We start from the raw sequence: 17,386 nt of genomic DNA, 5'->3' as shown, positions 1-17,386 counted from the left end.
AGAGAAAGTGAGAAGCAGCAGTCTTTGTGGTTCACGCCAAACAGTGCAACAACCCATCACTGAGTGAGATGGGATTGGACGTATGATCTGACAAATTGTTTTTGCGTCAACCAGACTGCACTGCCACATCATGTCTCAACCCTCCCTCTCTTCTCTCTCTCCACTTTCACCCCCCGCCAGGCCCCAACCCCCCAACCCATTTTTTGTTACTTAAACACAGTCAAGAATCAAGTTTGCTCAATATCTTTTATGGCTATGTATAGATTAACTCATTCTTTCCCACTATAAGCCGGTAAGGTACCAGGTTCAAGTTCATGTTCATGTTCATGTTCACTAATTGTGTCCAACTCTAATACGACAGCGGTTATAACAGAGACAGCGATTGCTAGGACGAGGACGAGGACGAGGGTGATGCATGCTTGTGGTTGTGAAACACAACTACCACAGTATAAGAATAGGTTAGGACATGACTATTGATACATACAGTATATTTTCCTTAAAGTTTTTTGGGAAAGGACATGCTTAATTAAAACTAAATATTATTCTTGTAACTAGCTCAATGAAATTTTATTCCTGATCAAAATGATCACACTTGCTACCTCTTGTTTCTCATCCCAAAATGACCAAGCGACGTGCAATGGAAACATATAAGTTTGAGATGGTCTGGTCTGTGGAGCTGGAAAAAGGGGTTCGTGTAGTGTGAATAATCAATGCAAAGGACACTCGGTTTGACGCTATATCTCTCTACCTGCAGCAGTGTCCTTCCTTCCTCGGCCTTGACAAGAAAACACTGAATTGATAGATAGAACCATCAGAATCACTGCCATTCTCTCACCAAGGAGAGGAACAAAAGAAACCAGGAGCAAAAGAGAAAAAAGGAACTCTATTCTTCCTATATAAACACCTGTCTCCCATCCAAAACAATGTCATTCCAAGAAAACCCTGCAAAGGAGACTCTTCAAAAGGAGTAACCAACCCTCAATGAGTTTTTGTAGTAGCTTTTCTCTCTCTCTCTCTCTCTCTCTCTCTTTTCCTAGAAATTAAGCATGTCGTTTCTTTTTATTAGTTGGTTGTCTTTTTAGCACCTTCTCCTTGAAGCCCTACTCTCCATTTTTCCACTGAAAATGAGAAGCCCGGAAGATTGTTAGCACTAGCAGCGGCCTCTTACTGTTACCATACCCTAAACAATACTTTTTCCATTCCCAAAGAGGACGGTCCCTTAAAACCAACCGCAGATTTTCCTTTCCTTATTGCGGTTCACAAACCTGTTGTGGAAATCAACAAAGCCTTTCGTTTAACTCGAAAGTGGAAAGATCGGTTTCAGCACGCCACTAATGCAAACCCTTTCATCGTGAAAGCATGTAAATCCTAGTCTTTGTGATTCTGCAGGCAAAAAGAAAAAAGAAACAAGAAAAGAAAAAGAGAGAAGACTAGAATCAGTTTCAGCCATGTCCAACCTAAAAACAAAGAATAGCTAGTTCTTCTCATGGATGCTTTCAACACATCTATGTCGCTACCTTTTTCCTACACTTTCACTATCACAGGCAGTAGCTGTACTACTAGCACCAACAGTACCAGCAATCCTTGGATGGACAGTAGGATATGGAGCAAACTACCACAAAGGCTGCTTGATCGGGTGATCGCATTTCTTCCACCACCAGCCTTTTTTCGAGCTCGTTCTGTATGCAAGAGATGGTATGGGCTCTTGTTTTCCAGCAGTTTCCTGGAATTGTATATGCAAATATCACCACGCCACCATTGGTTTCTGTTCTTCAAGCACAAGACACTGAAGAGCTACATCTATAGAAACAACACCGGCAGTGGTGGCAACGGAGACAACAGGACCAACTGTGAAGGATACCTCTTTGACCCTTACGACATTGCATGGTACCGCATCTCCTTCAACTTGGTTCCTTCCGGGTTCTCTCCAGCTTCTTCCTCTGGTGGGTTGGTTTGCTGGGTCTCTGATGAGGCTGGCACAAAGACTCTTATTCTATGCAATCCCCTGGTTGGTACTTTAAGCCAATTGCCACCCACGCTGAGGCCCCGTCTCTTTCCTTCTATAGGGTTAACAGTTAGCCCCACATCTATAGCCGTCGCAGTTGCTGGTGATGACTTGATTTCTCCTTATGCTGTCAAGAATCTATCCACAGAAAGCTTTCATATTGATGCAGGTGGGTTTTACTCAATATGGGGCACCACTTCTTCCCTGCCGCGGCTTTGTAGCCTCGAATCAGGTCGAATGGTTTATGTTGAGGGCAAGTTCTATTGCATGAATTACAGCCCATTCAGTGTCCTGGCTTATGATATTCCAGCAAATAACTGGTTCAAGATTCAAGCTCCCATGCGAAGATTCCTTCGATCACCAAGCTTGGTGGAGAGTAGAGGAAAGCTGATCCTAGTCGCAGCTGTGGAGAAAAGCAAGCTTAACGTACCAAAAAGTTTGCGACTTTGGGGCTTGCAAGCTTGTGGTACAACATGGGTAGAAATTGAAAGAATGCCTCTGCAACTATACATGCAATTTGCAGAAGTCGAAGGCGGTAATGGTTTTAACTGTGTTGGGCATGGGGAATTTATCGTGATCATGATTCGAGGATCAGACAAGGCACTGCTGTTTGACATCTGTAGGAAGAGGTGGCAGTGGATTCCTCCATGCCCTTACCTTCGCGGTGGCTGTGACAACAACGGAGAGGGTTGCGAATTGTATGGTTTGGCTTATGAACCTAGACTCGCTACGCCGGTTATCAGCCTTCTCGACCAATTGACGCTTCCCTTTCCCTCTTTTAATGGATGATGATTGACTGTTCTAAAGGCAGTAACGTTTTACCATCTGCCCTTGTAGTAAGAGTATGTAGATGCAGTGTGTGAAGCTTTCGCTCTTTCCTCTGTCCAATGCATCGAATGAATAAATTTCTCTTAATATACCAGGCCAGAGGTGTGTTAGTAAGTGAATTTGAGACCCTTCAACTCAAATGTTAACTCAGCCATTTACTAGTATTACATAATCGTATGATATTCTAACTTTTCAAGCCTCTCTCTCTCTCTCTCTCGTTTTTAATGCGACATGTTAGCTGCCTCAATATAGACTGTAGTTTTACATCAACACTCGTATAAAATATGTAATATAACTACTATTGGACATCCAATCTTATCTTTAAAATTATGAAAACAACAATAATCGTAAAATTAAGTACTTTTGAATGAATTAGCTGAATAAGCCTCATCTTAGCTTCATGTAATGGCACATAAATACATCCATCGCGTAGGACTACAAGAGAGGAAATTCAAATTCAAGTAATCTTACATCAAAATCAGCACATTGAAAGAGAAAATTATGGAGATTGTACAAGCAAATGAGGGCTATTTTGATCATTTGTGTTACCTCACTTGTACATCCCGATATAAATATATCATCTATAGAGCTGACTTCATGTTGGCCTTACACAGATAAGACCCAAGGTAAATTTTGGTACTGGTACATTGGGCACCCTTTTTATATACACATCAGATGGTATGGCAGCAAGTGTCCAGTCCTTGACATTTGATTAAATTTTTATGGAACTTATGTTTTAAGTCTAACCTGAAGCATGAGATGCACATCCCTTTTGAAGATAGACCTTAGCTCTTCATTCGCTTCAATCCCTATTCTCCTGCGTTTATATCAAAAATAAGTTTTCTTTTGGTGAGATTGCATAGGCAAACACCCAATACCAGATATTACATCAGAAGTGTAGGAACGAAAATAAAACTCCATAGTAACAAGCTAAAATTAAATCCCTATGAGGTTCCCAGCCGTAACTAGAATTAATCCCTTAGAACCTCAAGGAGTAAAATTTCAGAGAGATGTGGCGTTGCTCATGATTGAAAAAACAGTGGAACCATGACAAGAAATTAAATCTTGAAAGAGAGAACTAGCTTACCCTATTTTAGAACCATTCTTCCCCACAAGAATCTTTCGCTGGCTTAGTTTGTTAGTAATGAAGTGCTGCTCAATTCTCAGAGATCCATCTCGTAATTCCTTCCAGTCTACCAAACAGTGGTCAATACCATATGGGATTTCCTGCAACAAAGAGGGTAGTCCTTATTTTGATCTTGATGATTAGAGAACTCCTCACCTCTTAACCAACCCTGCCCCTCAAATGGAAAGGTGAAAGAATAGGAAAATGAAAAACCATTCAAGAGAGAGAGAGAGAGAGAGAGAGAGAGAGAACAAAATATGAACCAAAAGGCAATGCATAGACAGAACCACCCAAGTTTTACCTGATGCACATGATCTAGTAACCTTTCCCGGACAACTTCCAATGAAATATTCTTCATGACTTCCTCACTCATTGTGAGAGGATCTTCATCCCAAGGCCTTTTAACTGCCTAAGGGAAAAAAAAAAAGGAAACAAAGCCATTGAGCTTTAATAAGTTGTACTGCTTTCTAGAGAAAGAGAAGACAGAATGGTAGGAAAAAACCTTCAGCAAGCTGCACCATTCTACAGAAGTATACCAAGAAGGCATTAATGCTAAGACGTTTTTAATAGAACAAGTGTTGCTGTATCGATAGACTCAAGGTAAAATTGCATCCAAAAGTGGGTAAATACAGAGGTGAAGGATCACCAGAGCTCCATGTAACTAATGACCACCAGCTATGTTTACCCTCCTATCAGCTGTTCATCCAGTAAAGACACATGTATATTCTAACAACATAAGGTTCACATGACACAAATATACTATAACCGCATGAGCAAATCAACTGCATCAATCAATCTCAAGTAAAAATATATATATAAATTTGCGAAAACAATAAGGTTAAATAAGAAAAATTAATAACAGAAGATAAAAATACTGCTTTTTGACAAACAAAATTGGTAAGAGAAACGAAACTGTAAGCCTCAAAAGTGACCTAGGAGACAAATTATTTGAATATCTTTACTTTCAATAGAAGCATAATCAGGATAGAAGCATGCCTGTTCCACCAGATATTTAGTAAGATCTCCTACTCCAGAGCCCTTCAATCCCGAGATCATGAAAACCCTAAAAAATAAATAAAAGAAAGTTATCAGAAGCTAACTTAAGCATGCTTGGTTTATGCTCTAAAAGGAGTACCACTACCTTCTTATTTCAGCAGGGAAACTTACTTTTCATAGCCAGGAAGATCTTTGAACTGCTCAGCAACCTTCAACAAGTCTTTCTTTTTTTCCACCAAATCAACCTTATTCATGCATAATATCCGCTTTTGTTTAGAATTTGCTTCTGCTCCCATATGTTTGATTAATCTTATCACCCTTGAATCAGGTCTATAAGGATAGATCATTAGAAAGATAATCTGATCAGCAATCAAGATATTGGAGGAAATAATCTCAGCATTAGACAAGCATTAAGAAAAAGACTAAATGTCACAGTACTCACAACAAATTACACACATGTTTATACACACAAAGACCATCTTCAAATGCATTAGGCATACTAGCAACATGTCATCATTAAGATATCATTAAGCATGTTCATGGCATGTTCATGGCATACCCAACTACTCAGCCAAGAAATAGTATGCAACCACTCATCACTCATGCCAAGAGTCTCAAGTTCTAGTCAACATTGGAACATCAAAACCACCAACCTTGCAGAGTCATCCTTTTAGGAATAAGTCAGACCCACCCACTACCACTAATTTGTTACAGGGAGAAAGAAAGCATGTGAACTTTCCTCACAAAGCAAGTTCAGAAAAACAATACAAAGATAAAAACCAGTGGTATAGGCTTAGATAACAAAAAAACTGATGGTAGATCTCAGTTGAACTCCCTAAGTAAAATCAATCTACAATGACAACGAAAAGGTAAAAGAAAAGCTATAAATATCGCTGGCTTATAAAGGATGTGCTGAAGTCCAAAGGTTAATCAAATTGGCTGTACAATCAGAAATCTCTCCAGATGAAGCAGGATAGTAAACAAAGAGTGGGAAGAACTAGAAAGAAGGATGGCTAGAAATCCTGGGATGAAGCTAAATGGACAACCAGATGTATTGTGCAGTAAAAGAGACGCTCAATGATAAACCAAATCAAAAGCACAACAACAATAAGGGTTGCCATATGTCCTAGGAAAAAATCAATACAAAAGTAGACAAAGGTCAAAAAATCAAATGTAACAGATCACTAACCGTGTAAGATGTCTATGGACATCAAAAATAACAATGAGTGCATCATATAGATTAACTGAACTCCACGCACTCTCAACGCGAACCTTCATATCTCTGTGAAGATATCCACTGCTATTTAACATGAGTCCAGGGGTATCAAAAAAGCACTGCATAATGCATACATGAAATTATTACAATGATACTCCTATAGAGCACAATAACAACATAGCAAGAGTAAAAAAGAGGTTTTTCGCACATTAACTCCCTGGAGAGCCAAAAAGAAAACATGGACACATCATATCCCATGTTCTGAGGTTCAATTAATACTTCAGAGTGGGAAGAAATCAAAATTTAGTATCAGTAACAAGAGAGAAAGCCTGTAAAATTGCTAAAAGTAAAAAACTTGAACAAATATTATTGTGTCTTATTGTAAAACAGGGTGAATCTCACAAAATAGTATGAATTAAAAAGTAAACAGAGAGGTGAAGACACTTCTAATTGCAATTAAATTAGCTAAAGTTCGGTTAATATCAGCATAAAAATGTCAGACATAAGATGGTTTGAAGGAGCGCATAAAAGGCAAATAAAGTAAAGTAGTAGTAGAGATAAAAAATAAAAAAAGGAAACATACAATCTGGGTATCCCCTCTAGTCATGACTCCCAGCACTTCATGAGTGGTTGTGTTTGTCTTCCGTGACACAGCAGCAACCTTCGTTCCAACCTATTACAAAATACAACAAACATAATACTAATTAGTTGTGATATGCATTAACATTAAGAGAATGTCCCAAGAAAAGAAACGTAGAACGAACAAACCATAAAATTAGTCAAGGCAGACTTTCCAGCATTAGGGGCGCCAATTATCCCAACGGAGAGAGACTTCTGGTCCTCTTCCTTGACCTCTCGGTCATTGTCGGCGTCCTCCTCTGGGGACTCCAAGGCAGCCTCAAGCAACGCCTTTGCAAGAATCCTCCTCCTTGCCTCCTCTTCCTCTTGTCTAAACTTGTCCGCGTGGAGAGCCTCGTTGAAGACTAGGCGTTCAACTCTTTGCCTATGGAGGACATCCCAGGTGGGTTGTTGAACTTGAGGGGCACTGCAGGGGGTTTCGGGGATTGAGAATTGGGCACTGTCGAAGACAGAGTCTGTGTTGTTTTGGTGGTGGGATTCGTCGGAGTCATCATGGCGCTGCTGGGGTTGGGCTGAGTATAAACGAGCAAGTAGACGGGGAGGATAAGAGGAAGACAGACTTCTGGCTGCTCTCAAAGCCTTCATTTTCCGGAGTTTGGTCTAAGCATTGGATTCGTTTATTAGGTTTGATGGTATCACTGCAACTGCAAGCGTCCTGTTGGCTGTTGCGGTGGCGGTGGCGGGTGTGGTGTTTCGCAGGCAGGGCGCCTGCGACGATTTTGGAGGCTTTAGTTAGGGGTTTTAGGTTTAGGGCCTTTTGATCGCCCAGGCTTGAGGAGTTTTTGGGCCCAGTCTTCTTTTCTCTTCACCCTTTTTTTTGTAAAATAAAAATTAATTTTTTGGCCACAAACTTATAAAATATAAATAATGAGATGCGAAATTATAAACTTTTTATTTTTCCAAAGTATGACTGGTCATCATAGTGGCCGTGGCCGTCTGACTTGATGAAGACGGTGCACTCATCATTCAATGATCATCCTGTAAACAAACTGGAGGAAGCTATCCGCTGCATGTATGGATCCGCGTTTTATTAAGTAGAAAAATACTTATCCAAGGCCCTGCCTGCCCTCCTCCAAATGCAATAAACAATACTTTAAAATACCACATCCGAATTGACAAAAAAAAAATTATATGGTTATAATTATAAACTCATATAAATATCCTCATAGCATGGAACTTTGGAATAAAATCCTTATGCTAAGTCCTAACAGTTTTAGAGTTTTAACTCAGAATTTTTTTTTTTTTTAAAAAAAAATTACTATCTTCTCCCCTCTGCCTCGCTTTTGCAAAGAATACAACACAATCACACATCCCATTAGGTTTTCAGACCCCGAAAAATGATGAGAAATTGGGGGCAGCAACCCCAGGCCCTCATTCCAATCCATCCATGAAATTTTCTGAAGATGCATTCCTCCCCTCTTGGTTGGAACTAAAATGCCATTCGACCAGCAAGCCTGCTTTCCAGTATCCTTCTGTCTATGGCTGCATCAATAGAGCTCATCTGAAAACAAAATCCATTTGACAATATGATCAGATAGGAACCATGACCATCCATCAGTTGCCCAAAACAGATATACATTAAAGCTTGGTCCTATGCAAAAGATACCAAACTTTGACGAAAGAAGCTGACCTGGAAAAGCCTGAATTCACGATCAATAAAATAAATTGTAATGAAGCTACGATTGAGCAAAAATCTGTTGGGTATCATCTTGTTCCACCCAAACCCCACACTTCCAAATCAAGCATAGGGAGAATGAACAACAATGAATATATCCAAATTTTAAAGGATCACATACATTCTTAACTAAGTACAATGCTAGATTGGAGAAATCCTTGAATGTACTGCAGCAAGCTTGTCAAAATTGTAATTACCAACTACCAACAAAAATAATGTAAATACCTACTTGAATCTTTGACGCCCAAACACTTGGAGGCAATTGCTTGCAAAGTGGGAAATAATATTTTAAAATAAAAGCGCATGCCCATCAATCAATGGGAATACTTGCTTAAAGGGCTCATGACTTCTTCACAAATTGTGTTCTTTTTTCATATGGAATAAATAAAACAAAATTCATATGAAAATACCTCATCAAATGGGTAACAATGCGTAAACAACTGAATCTGAAAACATGAAGCATAAGCCTACCCATCTGGTTAGATGCGCAAACCAACTCACATACTAGAGAGGTAGTTATGACTTACCTGGCTAGTTTCATCATGCACCTGATACTTGGCTAAGGACATTCTTCTCTCTTCCTGCAAGTATTTAAAATAAAACCATTTAGTAAGAATTTGCAATCAACTAGAAAAGAGCAAATAGAATAAGCATTTAAAGAGAAGTTAGAAACTGACCATGGACATGGCCTCATCATCCCAAACTAAATAAACCTCGTTTACAGCTGGCTGTGTAGCAGGAGCTTTATTAGCAATGACAGGGGGTGGTCCAATTGATGGACCACCAGTATTTGGACCAGAGGCATAAGAATGAGAATTGGCTCCAGCTCCACCTATAAATGTAAGTAAAGAAAACATAGAAGTTACAATAGTAGTACAAAAGCAAGTTAACTTAAACTGAAGTAGAAGAATAATAGCAGGGGCAAATGACAGCAAGCACAAAAATTATCTCAAAGACATTGAAGATCCAACTTGTTAAAAAATTTAAAAAGGGGATCCACTCTACTGAGCAAAGCAACACAATTGTGGAGGAAAGAAATTTTGCTTTTTGCAAAGCAATAAAGCAAAGTAGTAGTAATTTAAAAATGATAAAAACAACATGAAGGACTCGAGAAAAGTCCATTATTATAAGCAGTGGTGGTCTGAATGTTTGCATACTGCGAAAGCAAGAGAGAAGCTTTTAGTTGTAAATTGTAATCCAAAAAGTATATACATTTGCAGTGGTAGTCACGAAGGCTACGTCACCTGCCGTATGTGCTTGGGTGGTGTAACAAATGATAACTAAAGAAGGTGCTTCAGCAAAAAAGGCAGAATATCGTTATGCTTTTACATATTTGGCCAGAAAGAATCATCAAACTTAAAAAGGACTGCAAAAGTCAAAGCAATTCTGCTCCTAAGGTCTTTATAGTTTTGCCAAGTTTTTCTCTTTCCATTTTATCAGGAACAAGTTTTCCGCTCATCAACATTGTGTGGGAGAAAATGTTGTGTAACACTGTAGACAACTAACAATATAGAGACCATTTTTGTTTGTAGTCGTGAGACCAGTCAAACCTGAAATATTAGCAGTATGGTAGCTACCTGGCACAGAAGTATTAACACTCGAATGTACTTCAATTGAGCCTTTAACTTCTGCAGTAGTGCTTGGTTGAACACTTGTTGGCAAAGAAGCAGAAAATGGTGAGCTCTGTGTAGGTACATTGTCATTGACAACAGGGAACAAGGGTTGGGATACAGGAAGTAGAGGTGTTGATGTTGACAATCCAGGTGGAGCAATTTGTGAAGGTTGGACTGCAGGTGATGTTGAAACCACTGGCAAAGTAGGCCTCACACCTTGCACTGGAAATAATGGCTGCTGCACATATCCCATAGGAGCCGACGGAGGAACTGAAACTGCCGGATGCTGTGGGAACCAAGGCTGTGGACGAGGAGGAACTGCCCAACCAGTAGGAGGTACAGGCACTGCAGCACTGTAACTGAGGCAAACAACCACCAAGAGAAAAGTTATTCGTCAATTTTGCTATTACCGATGAACAATGTTAACAACTTTCAGGATGATTGATATCCTTATGAATGCAAACTCATCAATTTTGCTATTACCGATGATCAATGTTAACAACTTTTCAGGATAATTGGTATCCTTATGAATGCAAACTAAAACGTTGCATGATGAGAGATGCATATGTACACATGAAAAATGCATCAAAATCAAACAAATGATGACAGAAAGAAGCCTATTATTCTTACATAATGCCAAATTCTAAGTTTCCAACAAGCATATTTCAAAACCGATAGGCCATACAATAAATGGAACAAAATTTGCTAGTATAAGAGACCATACACTGGCGGCACTGCTCCTAAAGTTGATTGAGGAGGATATCCAACACCAAGTGGCCCTGGCACCAATCCTCCCACAAGCTGAGTAGATGGAATATCCACTTTCGCTGCTTTTGAAGGGGCCTCTTCTTCTGCAAGAAATTTTGATATTTTATGATTTAGGAAGTAGACATAAAAACAAATATAATCTCATAACGTCAATATGCAACAGCGGCAAACTTGTTAATTTAAAATAACAAATACTCTGTGAACACTCTAAGCATAAGTACATAGATAACATCTGCAATAATATACTATTTGACATAAAGGAAAATTCATAAAATTGCAGAAAACTGCAAACCTTGTTTTCTTCACATCACTTCTGCCCACAAAGAGATTTCACTCATCTTAGAGCAAACCAATATCCCCATTTTTTTTTTCTTCATATACAAAACCTTGTATCCCTATTCAACTTTAAAACGTGTCCTTCATTTTATTGAACTGTAAAAATGCTAATGATATTTAAAAAAAAAAAAAAAAACTCCACCATGCCGCCACTTTTTGCTCAATCAGTGGCATCTAATTGTGCAAAGGTACATAAACACATACTACTTTATATGTTTGTGAGAAACCACTCAAGCTATCATCATTTAACGAGGAACATGGTTATAAATGATAGTATATCCAAACACACACCGTCTTCCCCGTAGTGGGCAGCCAGTACATCAGGTGGTATTCCTTGCATTCCATAAATTTCAATGTCAGTCGATTCTCTGCCAGGTTTAGCATTGGGAACCCTATAAACGAATTACTGTGTCAGTGTACTGCAAAGGTCATTGACAGAAAAAAAAAATAGCAGGTTCACAGATGAACAGCTTTTCAAAATTGAGATTGATAACTGCAGGTGAATAAATCAAACGCTTAAGACTTAAAGAGGTAATAAAAATTCCTAGAAAATTTTCACAAGCAAGGTCAGCCAATAATTTGAAAGAGGCTAGTCATCTTCTTTATGTCTTTTGAAATTACTTGCTCTCTTCCCGGAATGACTATTCAAAACCACTTTTCAGCCAACCCCCACAAAACCAAAAGGAAAACGCCGAACAGCAAGACTTAACAAAGGTAAAAGATGAAAGATATAGAGAGGCAAGGAATAGGGGAAAGGGAGATACTTGGTGACGGACTCCTTGTGAACCTGGAGAACGTGGATGGCCATACCACCGGCGGTGGAGAGCTTCTTGTGACAGACGTGGCACTTGAAGTGCTTAGCCTTTTGGTGCTGCACCAGGATCTTCTCGTCGTCGAATTCTCTGTCGCAATAGTAGCACCATACCTTGGACGATACTCTCTTCTTCTTCTTCCCCATTTTCCTCTGGCTTTCGTGCTCTCTCTCTCTCCCTCTCCTCGCCGATTAGGGTTTCTTCTCCTTCTTCTTCTTCTTCTTCCTTTTTTCCTCTCTGATCTGCGATTTTTCTTAATTTTTAATTTAATCTTTCGGTTATTGACCCTGGGCGGCTTGCTTCTGGCTGGCGCCCTTTATTGATATTTGGCTTGGGTGTGCATGCCACGTCTGTCTAAGGAGTTCCCATAACGCAGCGCTTACTAGCTAGGCGCTTAGCTTGTGGGATCCACGTCAGCTCTCCTTTGGACTGGATTTTATAATTGAAGGCCCAGCAAAATCCACAGCCATTACCCCAACTTTTGATAGTTTGTTGGGCCTCACAAGCCCAATTCATCTCTCTCTTTCCTCTTTAATTAATTAAATGAAATAAATACTAAGAATCACTTAATTTTCATGAAATTTGAGATTGATGTGTTTTACATTAAAATTAGACTATATATATATATAATATAGGTGTTTAATACTTTTTAATATCCAAAAGTAAAAAAAATTATGAAAAACAAATTTGTAATATAAAAAAATGAAAGTATTAGACATTTAAAAATGAAAAAAAAAATCATGCTGACGGTATAAAAATAATCTTATTCATTCATCATTGTAATATCAATATAAATTTCATGCCAATTTAGATTCAAAAATTTTACAATTATTGGAAAAACTTTTTATAGGAAATATAAATTTAATTATTTGCCCCATCTAAATGGTTCCATTAAATATCATTATTCAAAATATGACGTGTATAAACATAAATATGTTTATTAGTATGCTTTTTATGTGTAAAAGCACATTTTTTATCTTTGCATGCAACCTAAGAGATTAAAGGGCAAAATCTATGTTGATTAATCTGACAAAATCAACATGCTGATAGGGAATGAATAATTAATTTGCCTGTTGTCGAGAATTTATGTCATTGTCATGCAATTTGAGCCCTTCATTTTGGAGACGAAAAGCATACAAGAAAGCAAATGATATCTTAGGAAGAACCAAAAGACCCTTTGTTGAATCCAAAAGCCATGGCACTGAGATATGGTTCCCAGTCTCACAATGACTGGACACTGAAATTAAGGCATTTGTTCCTCCATTGATGTGCGATCACTTTTTCAAGCAACAGACAAGGAAGAACAGATACCATGTTTGGTACAAAAAGGGAAAGGATGGTTACAAAATGTGTTTTATTCATGGATGAGGCAGTCAGGACCATTTGGCTAAGAGTGACATGCACGCTGCCCCCAGAAGAACCGAAAGATTAGATCCAAGCTGCAGTTTTATACTGCTTTGCATTCTGGGGTTCATGAAATCTGCAGCCAGCAGGTCAACAAGAGACATGTAAATCAAGATTCCAGCTGAAAGGGAGTTGAAGATTCCTTCCACCACCACAGCTTTGGAGCTATTCTCATTGTAAATCTTCGATATGCCCATGCCGAACGCAATTCCCATTGGGGTCGTGAAGGAGAAGAAAAGTAACATGATTCCAATGGCACGGGCCTTGAATTTTGCCTGCACAAGATATTCATTCATAAACCAAAAGTGCTAGCTTGGACCCATATTTGCAGGAGACCCCTTAGCCACATAGTCAACAATAACTACAAGAAGACTAAGAGATTTTCATGGTGATCATCTAACGGCCGATGTGCTGGATATAATAATAATTTGTCAGGTTTCACTTTCTTCTGCAACTACATTCCACAACACCACTCTCAACAGTAAGTAAATGCTCTCTGCTTTCCAAAAAGACTGCACAGATTGCGTACTTGTCGGGCCCCAACCGATCAGAAACGATCAAAAGTCATGCTTCTACTTCCTTCTCCTAGTCGTCTTGTTTGCTTCTATAACATGTATGGGGTGTGGGGCATTTAAAATTGTGGGCAGCAGAGAGCAGGCAGAGGAATGCACAATGTGTGGACTGTGTGAAGTGAGGAGATACCTGAGAGATGCAGCCACCGAGTCCCATGCCTTCAAAGAATTGATGGAAAGTCAATGCTGCTACAAGGGGCTTGATTGTCTTTGCAGTTTGGGAAGCACCCAAAGCGATCCCAATTATCACTGAATGAACTACGATCCCCACCTCTAACACCTTTACGAAAACAGTAAATAAAAGTTAATTCTTTAAATACCCTTTGAATCAGAACAATTATCGTAGTGGGAATTAGTTTGTGGGTGCCCAGCCCGCAATGGAAGATTATTCCCACGCAACGCAATGTAAATATAGAAGGCAGGGGAACCTATGAATACCAGAAAGATTATTCCCATGGTTTTAAACCATGAAAGACCTACACAGTACGGAACAATCTAAACCTTTTTCATTTAATTATATCGTCGATATCTTGTTTCAAATAAAAGAAGAAGAAAAGAGGAGGCTCAGACTCAGAACCGAGGAAAGCAGGAAAATGATTTTCCCCATAAACAAAAAATTTGTTCAAAAATGCATTTATTTATTTTGTTGCTAGTGTTTTATAGTGAAATGTTAGTAATTGGAATAAACCCCAAAGTGATAACAAAAATAATAGAGCAAAGAAAGGGTGAGAAATGCAGAACAAAAGAATAGAGGAAAAACAGAGTTTTTCCTTATTTGAGCGTTAAAGTTCAGTGCATTTCTACAGTAACATAACCTCCTGCGGAAGAGATAGAAAGGATACCTGCGATATAATACGCAGCCTAATTATGAGACCAGATGATCCAGAATCCTCTGATACAAAGGCGGATCCATGAGCATGCCCGTGAGTGGCATGCGTGTGAACATGAACATGCCCCTCATGCTCCCCTAGCATCTCCTCATCAGCATTCACCGGCAAAGCCTTGTTGAAATGCGACCTCTTATAGAAACTAGTCGCAAATGTGTCAATCATCATCGTCACTATAGCAGAAACCATAGCCAAAAACCCCGTGAAAGGAAAAACCCCCCAGGGCTTTTCACCAATGCAAGGGCTAGATAAAGACTCGTACGCATCAGGAAGTATGTGAACGAAGCCAGTGGCGAGAATCACTCCACCTGCAAACGCTTTGATCAGAAAGAAAACATTGTTTTCGGGTCGAAAAGTTGGGATTTTCTTGCCCAAGATCGGGAGAGAAACCCCTAGAGCACTGGCAAACAAGATTGATGATATTGCTACAAGTTTGTATTTCAAAGCCTTGGTTTTGTTACTGCTACTTTCTCCCAGCTCGTTTCCACAAGCACAGTCTGCAGAGACCAGGACAGGAAGGTAAAGAAGCAAAAGAAAGAGAAAAGAGAGAAAGGAATTTTTAAGCTTGCACATGGCTCCAGACAGAGAAAGAGATCGGGAAGGTTGTACCACACGACTACTGCTAAAAGTAGAAGGGGTAGGTGTTGCATATATACTAGTAGCAGTAGCATTTTGTAGCTCTTGAAAATGGCGACATGCAGCGCCATGCAGGGTGCATGAGAGTGATTTTGGGGATGCCATGTGTGTGGCAGGTGGACTAAATGACGACATTATGAGTAATGGCATTAATTAACACGAGACTTGCACCTTTAGTTTATTAAATTGTTGGACAAGGACTGACTAGGATTAGGACTTCTTGGTGCGTGAGTTGGAGAAACCCACTTGTGCTTGTTTGTAAAAGTCAATTCCAAGTAATTATATGTATTTTCTCTTGGTTTTGCTTCTTCACTTTTTGTTCTCTCTTTTCTTATCGTGGGTGCTATCTTATGGCATGTCCAACTCGCCAAATTTAATCATTCAGATTCATGAGAATGTCAAGAATTCTAATTAGTAATTAAAATCCCAAGAAGGGAAATTAACTAAAGGACATGCTGTTGAAAGACGATTGATGCAATGATGTTTAAATGCTAGTTGAGTTAGTAGTTAATGAAACGAATCGCTTTGCTTGTGTAAACTTGTGGTTTGATTAAATGATAAGTTATGGAGTCGTTTAGTCAAGTTTAGTTGAGATGTGTAGGCAAATGTCATTTTGACGTTTCTTCTTCATTTAGCTGTTAGTTTCCAAAGTCTTTAGCTTCAGTTTTCTGTTAATCTGTTGGTAGTTTCTTAACAACCTCATTTTTGAGGAATAGTCAGTTGTGTGAGCTTTACTGTATAAATGCCAAGACTGTCTTGAGAATTGACTAACGAAGATGATAACCAATTTTACAGTTTATTTTCTTTGATCATTTCTTTCTCTGTTTTGCAGTTCAAGAAATGTTTCAAAGGTTTTACAACATGGTATTGGAGCGTTCAAGTTCTTGAGGGACCAAAACCATTTAGTTTTCAGTTGTCTTTTTTTTATTGTTGTTTTTGGCAATTTGGTCTTCAAATCAATGTTGATCGAGCTATGGCTTCATGCAGCTACAATGCTTCAATTTCTCCGATTTTCTTAGGAGAAAATTACTCAATTTGGTCAATCAAAATGAAGGTGTATCTTAGAGCGTTTGATCTTTAAGAAGTAATTGAAGTTGGAGGAGAAACTCCAGTCCAGAGGCAAGTAAATCCAACTCTTGCTTAAATATGAGGAAGTAGATAAGAGGTATAAAGCTATGTCTTACTTACACTTAACAGTTTTTTATTCTATCTTTACCAGAATGTTTAGGATAAACTTAAAGAAGAGTCTGACGGGTAGTGATAGAATAAGACAAATTCAGATACTAAACTTGTTGAGAGAATTCAAGGTTTTGAGAATGAGAAGATGAGAGTATTAAGGACTATATAGAAAAGGTCATGAAAGTGGTAAATTAGTTGAGCTTGTTGGGAGAGGATTTTAGTGAAAGGAGGGTAGTAAACAAAATCTTGGTTAGTCTTCCTGAAAAAATTGAGGCAAAAATATCTTGCTTAAAGAATTCTAAAGACTTGTCTCGGATTTTAATGATAAAACTTACAAATGCATTATTAGCTCAAGAACAAAGAAGAGCAATTAGGATTGATGATTCAATTGAGAATGCTCTAGTGGCTAGTGTTGGGTGAGGGCTGATCATGCATCAAATACAAATAAAATGCATCAAAATAAATTTAAAAATTAAATTATGCCTCACCCTCTTAGGATCTCTTCCATGCCAAATGAAGTACAAAATTAAATTAAAAATAAAAGTACATGATCATATCACTTTATCTAAATAACTAAGGTTGATGAATTAGTTGTTAAGCCATCAAATCAGTCTTTAAAAAGCTCAATCACCTCAGCCCGATTGTTGCAAACTAAAGCTGTCCAAGGAATCATTGTGCAGCCTCTAATAGTGAT

General features: G+C 38.7%; 4 protein-coding genes across 5 annotated transcripts; 1 reads left to right on the top strand and 3 right to left on the bottom strand.

Annotated features, from left to right (window-relative positions):
* Nucleotides 1–756: 756 nt before the first annotated feature.
* UFO (F-box family protein) lies at nucleotides 757–2,937 on the top strand. The gene has a single exon (XM_021444614.1). The coding sequence runs from the start codon at nucleotides 1,487–1,489 to the stop codon at nucleotides 2,792–2,794; it is 1,308 nt and encodes a 435-aa protein (XP_021300289.1). The 5' UTR covers nucleotides 757–1,486; the 3' UTR covers nucleotides 2,795–2,937.
* Nucleotides 2,938–3,181: 244 nt separating this feature from the next.
* LOC110428674 (GTP-binding family protein) lies at nucleotides 3,182–7,627 on the bottom strand. The gene is made up of 8 exons (XM_021444570.2): nucleotides 6,940–7,627; nucleotides 6,755–6,844; nucleotides 6,145–6,290; nucleotides 5,127–5,285; nucleotides 4,956–5,022; nucleotides 4,261–4,368; nucleotides 3,921–4,060; nucleotides 3,182–3,650 (listed from the first exon to the last, which is right to left on the bottom strand). Exons 1-8 carry the CDS (start codon nucleotides 7,393–7,395, stop codon nucleotides 3,563–3,565), a joined length of 1,254 nt encoding a protein of 417 aa, XP_021300245.1. The 5' UTR covers nucleotides 7,396–7,627; the 3' UTR covers nucleotides 3,182–3,562.
* A 295-nt stretch (nucleotides 7,628–7,922) lies between these two features.
* On the bottom strand, nucleotides 7,923–12,320 carry SUF4 (zinc finger (C2H2 type) family protein). Of its 2 annotated transcripts, XM_089785692.1 has the most exons (8): nucleotides 11,967–12,320; nucleotides 11,494–11,594; nucleotides 10,823–10,949; nucleotides 10,063–10,457; nucleotides 9,163–9,317; nucleotides 9,013–9,066; nucleotides 8,441–8,518; nucleotides 7,923–8,311 (listed from the first exon to the last, which is right to left on the bottom strand). In XM_089785692.1, exons 1-8 carry the CDS (start codon nucleotides 12,158–12,160, stop codon nucleotides 8,240–8,242), a joined length of 1,176 nt encoding a protein of 391 aa, XP_089641818.1. In that variant the 5' UTR covers nucleotides 12,161–12,320; the 3' UTR covers nucleotides 7,923–8,239. The 2 variants fall into 2 exon arrangements, with proteins under 2 accessions (XP_089641818.1, XP_021300281.1); XM_021444606.2 differs by lacking the exon at nucleotides 8,441–8,518 and having other exon boundaries at nucleotides 11,967–12,319.
* Nucleotides 12,321–13,187: 867 nt separating this feature from the next.
* On the bottom strand, nucleotides 13,188–15,480 carry LOC149526222 (zinc transporter 1-like). The gene is made up of 3 exons (XM_089785683.1): nucleotides 14,833–15,480; nucleotides 14,121–14,270; nucleotides 13,188–13,693 (listed from the first exon to the last, which is right to left on the bottom strand). Exons 1-3 carry the CDS (start codon nucleotides 15,448–15,450, stop codon nucleotides 13,388–13,390), a joined length of 1,074 nt encoding a protein of 357 aa, XP_089641809.1. The 5' UTR covers nucleotides 15,451–15,480; the 3' UTR covers nucleotides 13,188–13,387.
* Nucleotides 15,481–17,386: the final 1,906 nt, after the last annotated feature.

Source organism: Theobroma umbraticum, unplaced genomic scaffold (assembly GCF_002168275.2).
Source record: "Theobroma umbraticum cultivar Fairchild unplaced genomic scaffold, ASM216827v3 scaffold_1682.0, whole genome shotgun sequence".
Taxonomy (NCBI): Eukaryota; Viridiplantae; Streptophyta; class Magnoliopsida; order Malvales; family Malvaceae; genus Theobroma; species Theobroma umbraticum.
The sequence above is the reverse complement of the archived record's forward strand: the minus strand, read 5'-3'. Positions and strand labels throughout refer to the sequence as shown.

Excerpts from the sequence above, each read along its gene's own strand:
- UFO (XM_021444614.1), top strand. The coding sequence starts at position 1,487 with ATGGATGCTTTCAACACATCTATGTCGCTACCTTTTTCCTACACTTTC.
- LOC110428674 (XM_021444570.2), bottom strand. The coding sequence starts at position 7,395 with ATGAAGGCTTTGAGAGCAGCCAGAAGTCTGTCTTCCTCTTATCCTCCC. Across the intron at positions 4,369-4,955 it reads CTAAATATCTGGTGGAACAG|GCAGTTAAAAGGCCTTGGGA; the intron begins GCATGCTTCTAT and ends TTTTTCCCTTAG. Across the intron at positions 4,061-4,260 it reads TACTAGATCATGTGCATCAG|GAAATCCCATATGGTATTGA; the intron begins GTAAAACTTGGG and ends TCTTTGTTGCAG.
- SUF4 (XM_089785692.1), bottom strand. The coding sequence starts at position 12,160 with ATGGGGAAGAAGAAGAAGAGAGTATCGTCCAAGGTATGGTGCTACTAT. Across the intron at positions 11,595-11,966 it reads CACAAGGAGTCCGTCACCAA|GGTTCCCAATGCTAAACCTG; the intron begins GTATCTCCCTTT and ends ATTCGTTTATAG. Across the intron at positions 9,318-10,062 it reads TGTTAATACTTCTGTGCCAG|GTGGAGCTGGAGCCAATTCT; the intron begins GTAGCTACCATA and ends TTACATTTATAG.
- LOC149526222 (XM_089785683.1), bottom strand. The coding sequence starts at position 15,450 with ATGTGCAAGCTTAAAAATTCCTTTCTCTCTTTTCTCTTTCTTTTGCTT. Across the intron at positions 14,271-14,832 it reads GGCTGCGTATTATATCGCAG|GTGTTAGAGGTGGGGATCGT; the intron begins GTATCCTTTCTA and ends GTTTTCGTAAAG. Across the intron at positions 13,694-14,120 it reads TCGGTGGCTGCATCTCTCAG|GCAAAATTCAAGGCCCGTGC; the intron begins GTATCTCCTCAC and ends TATCTTGTGCAG.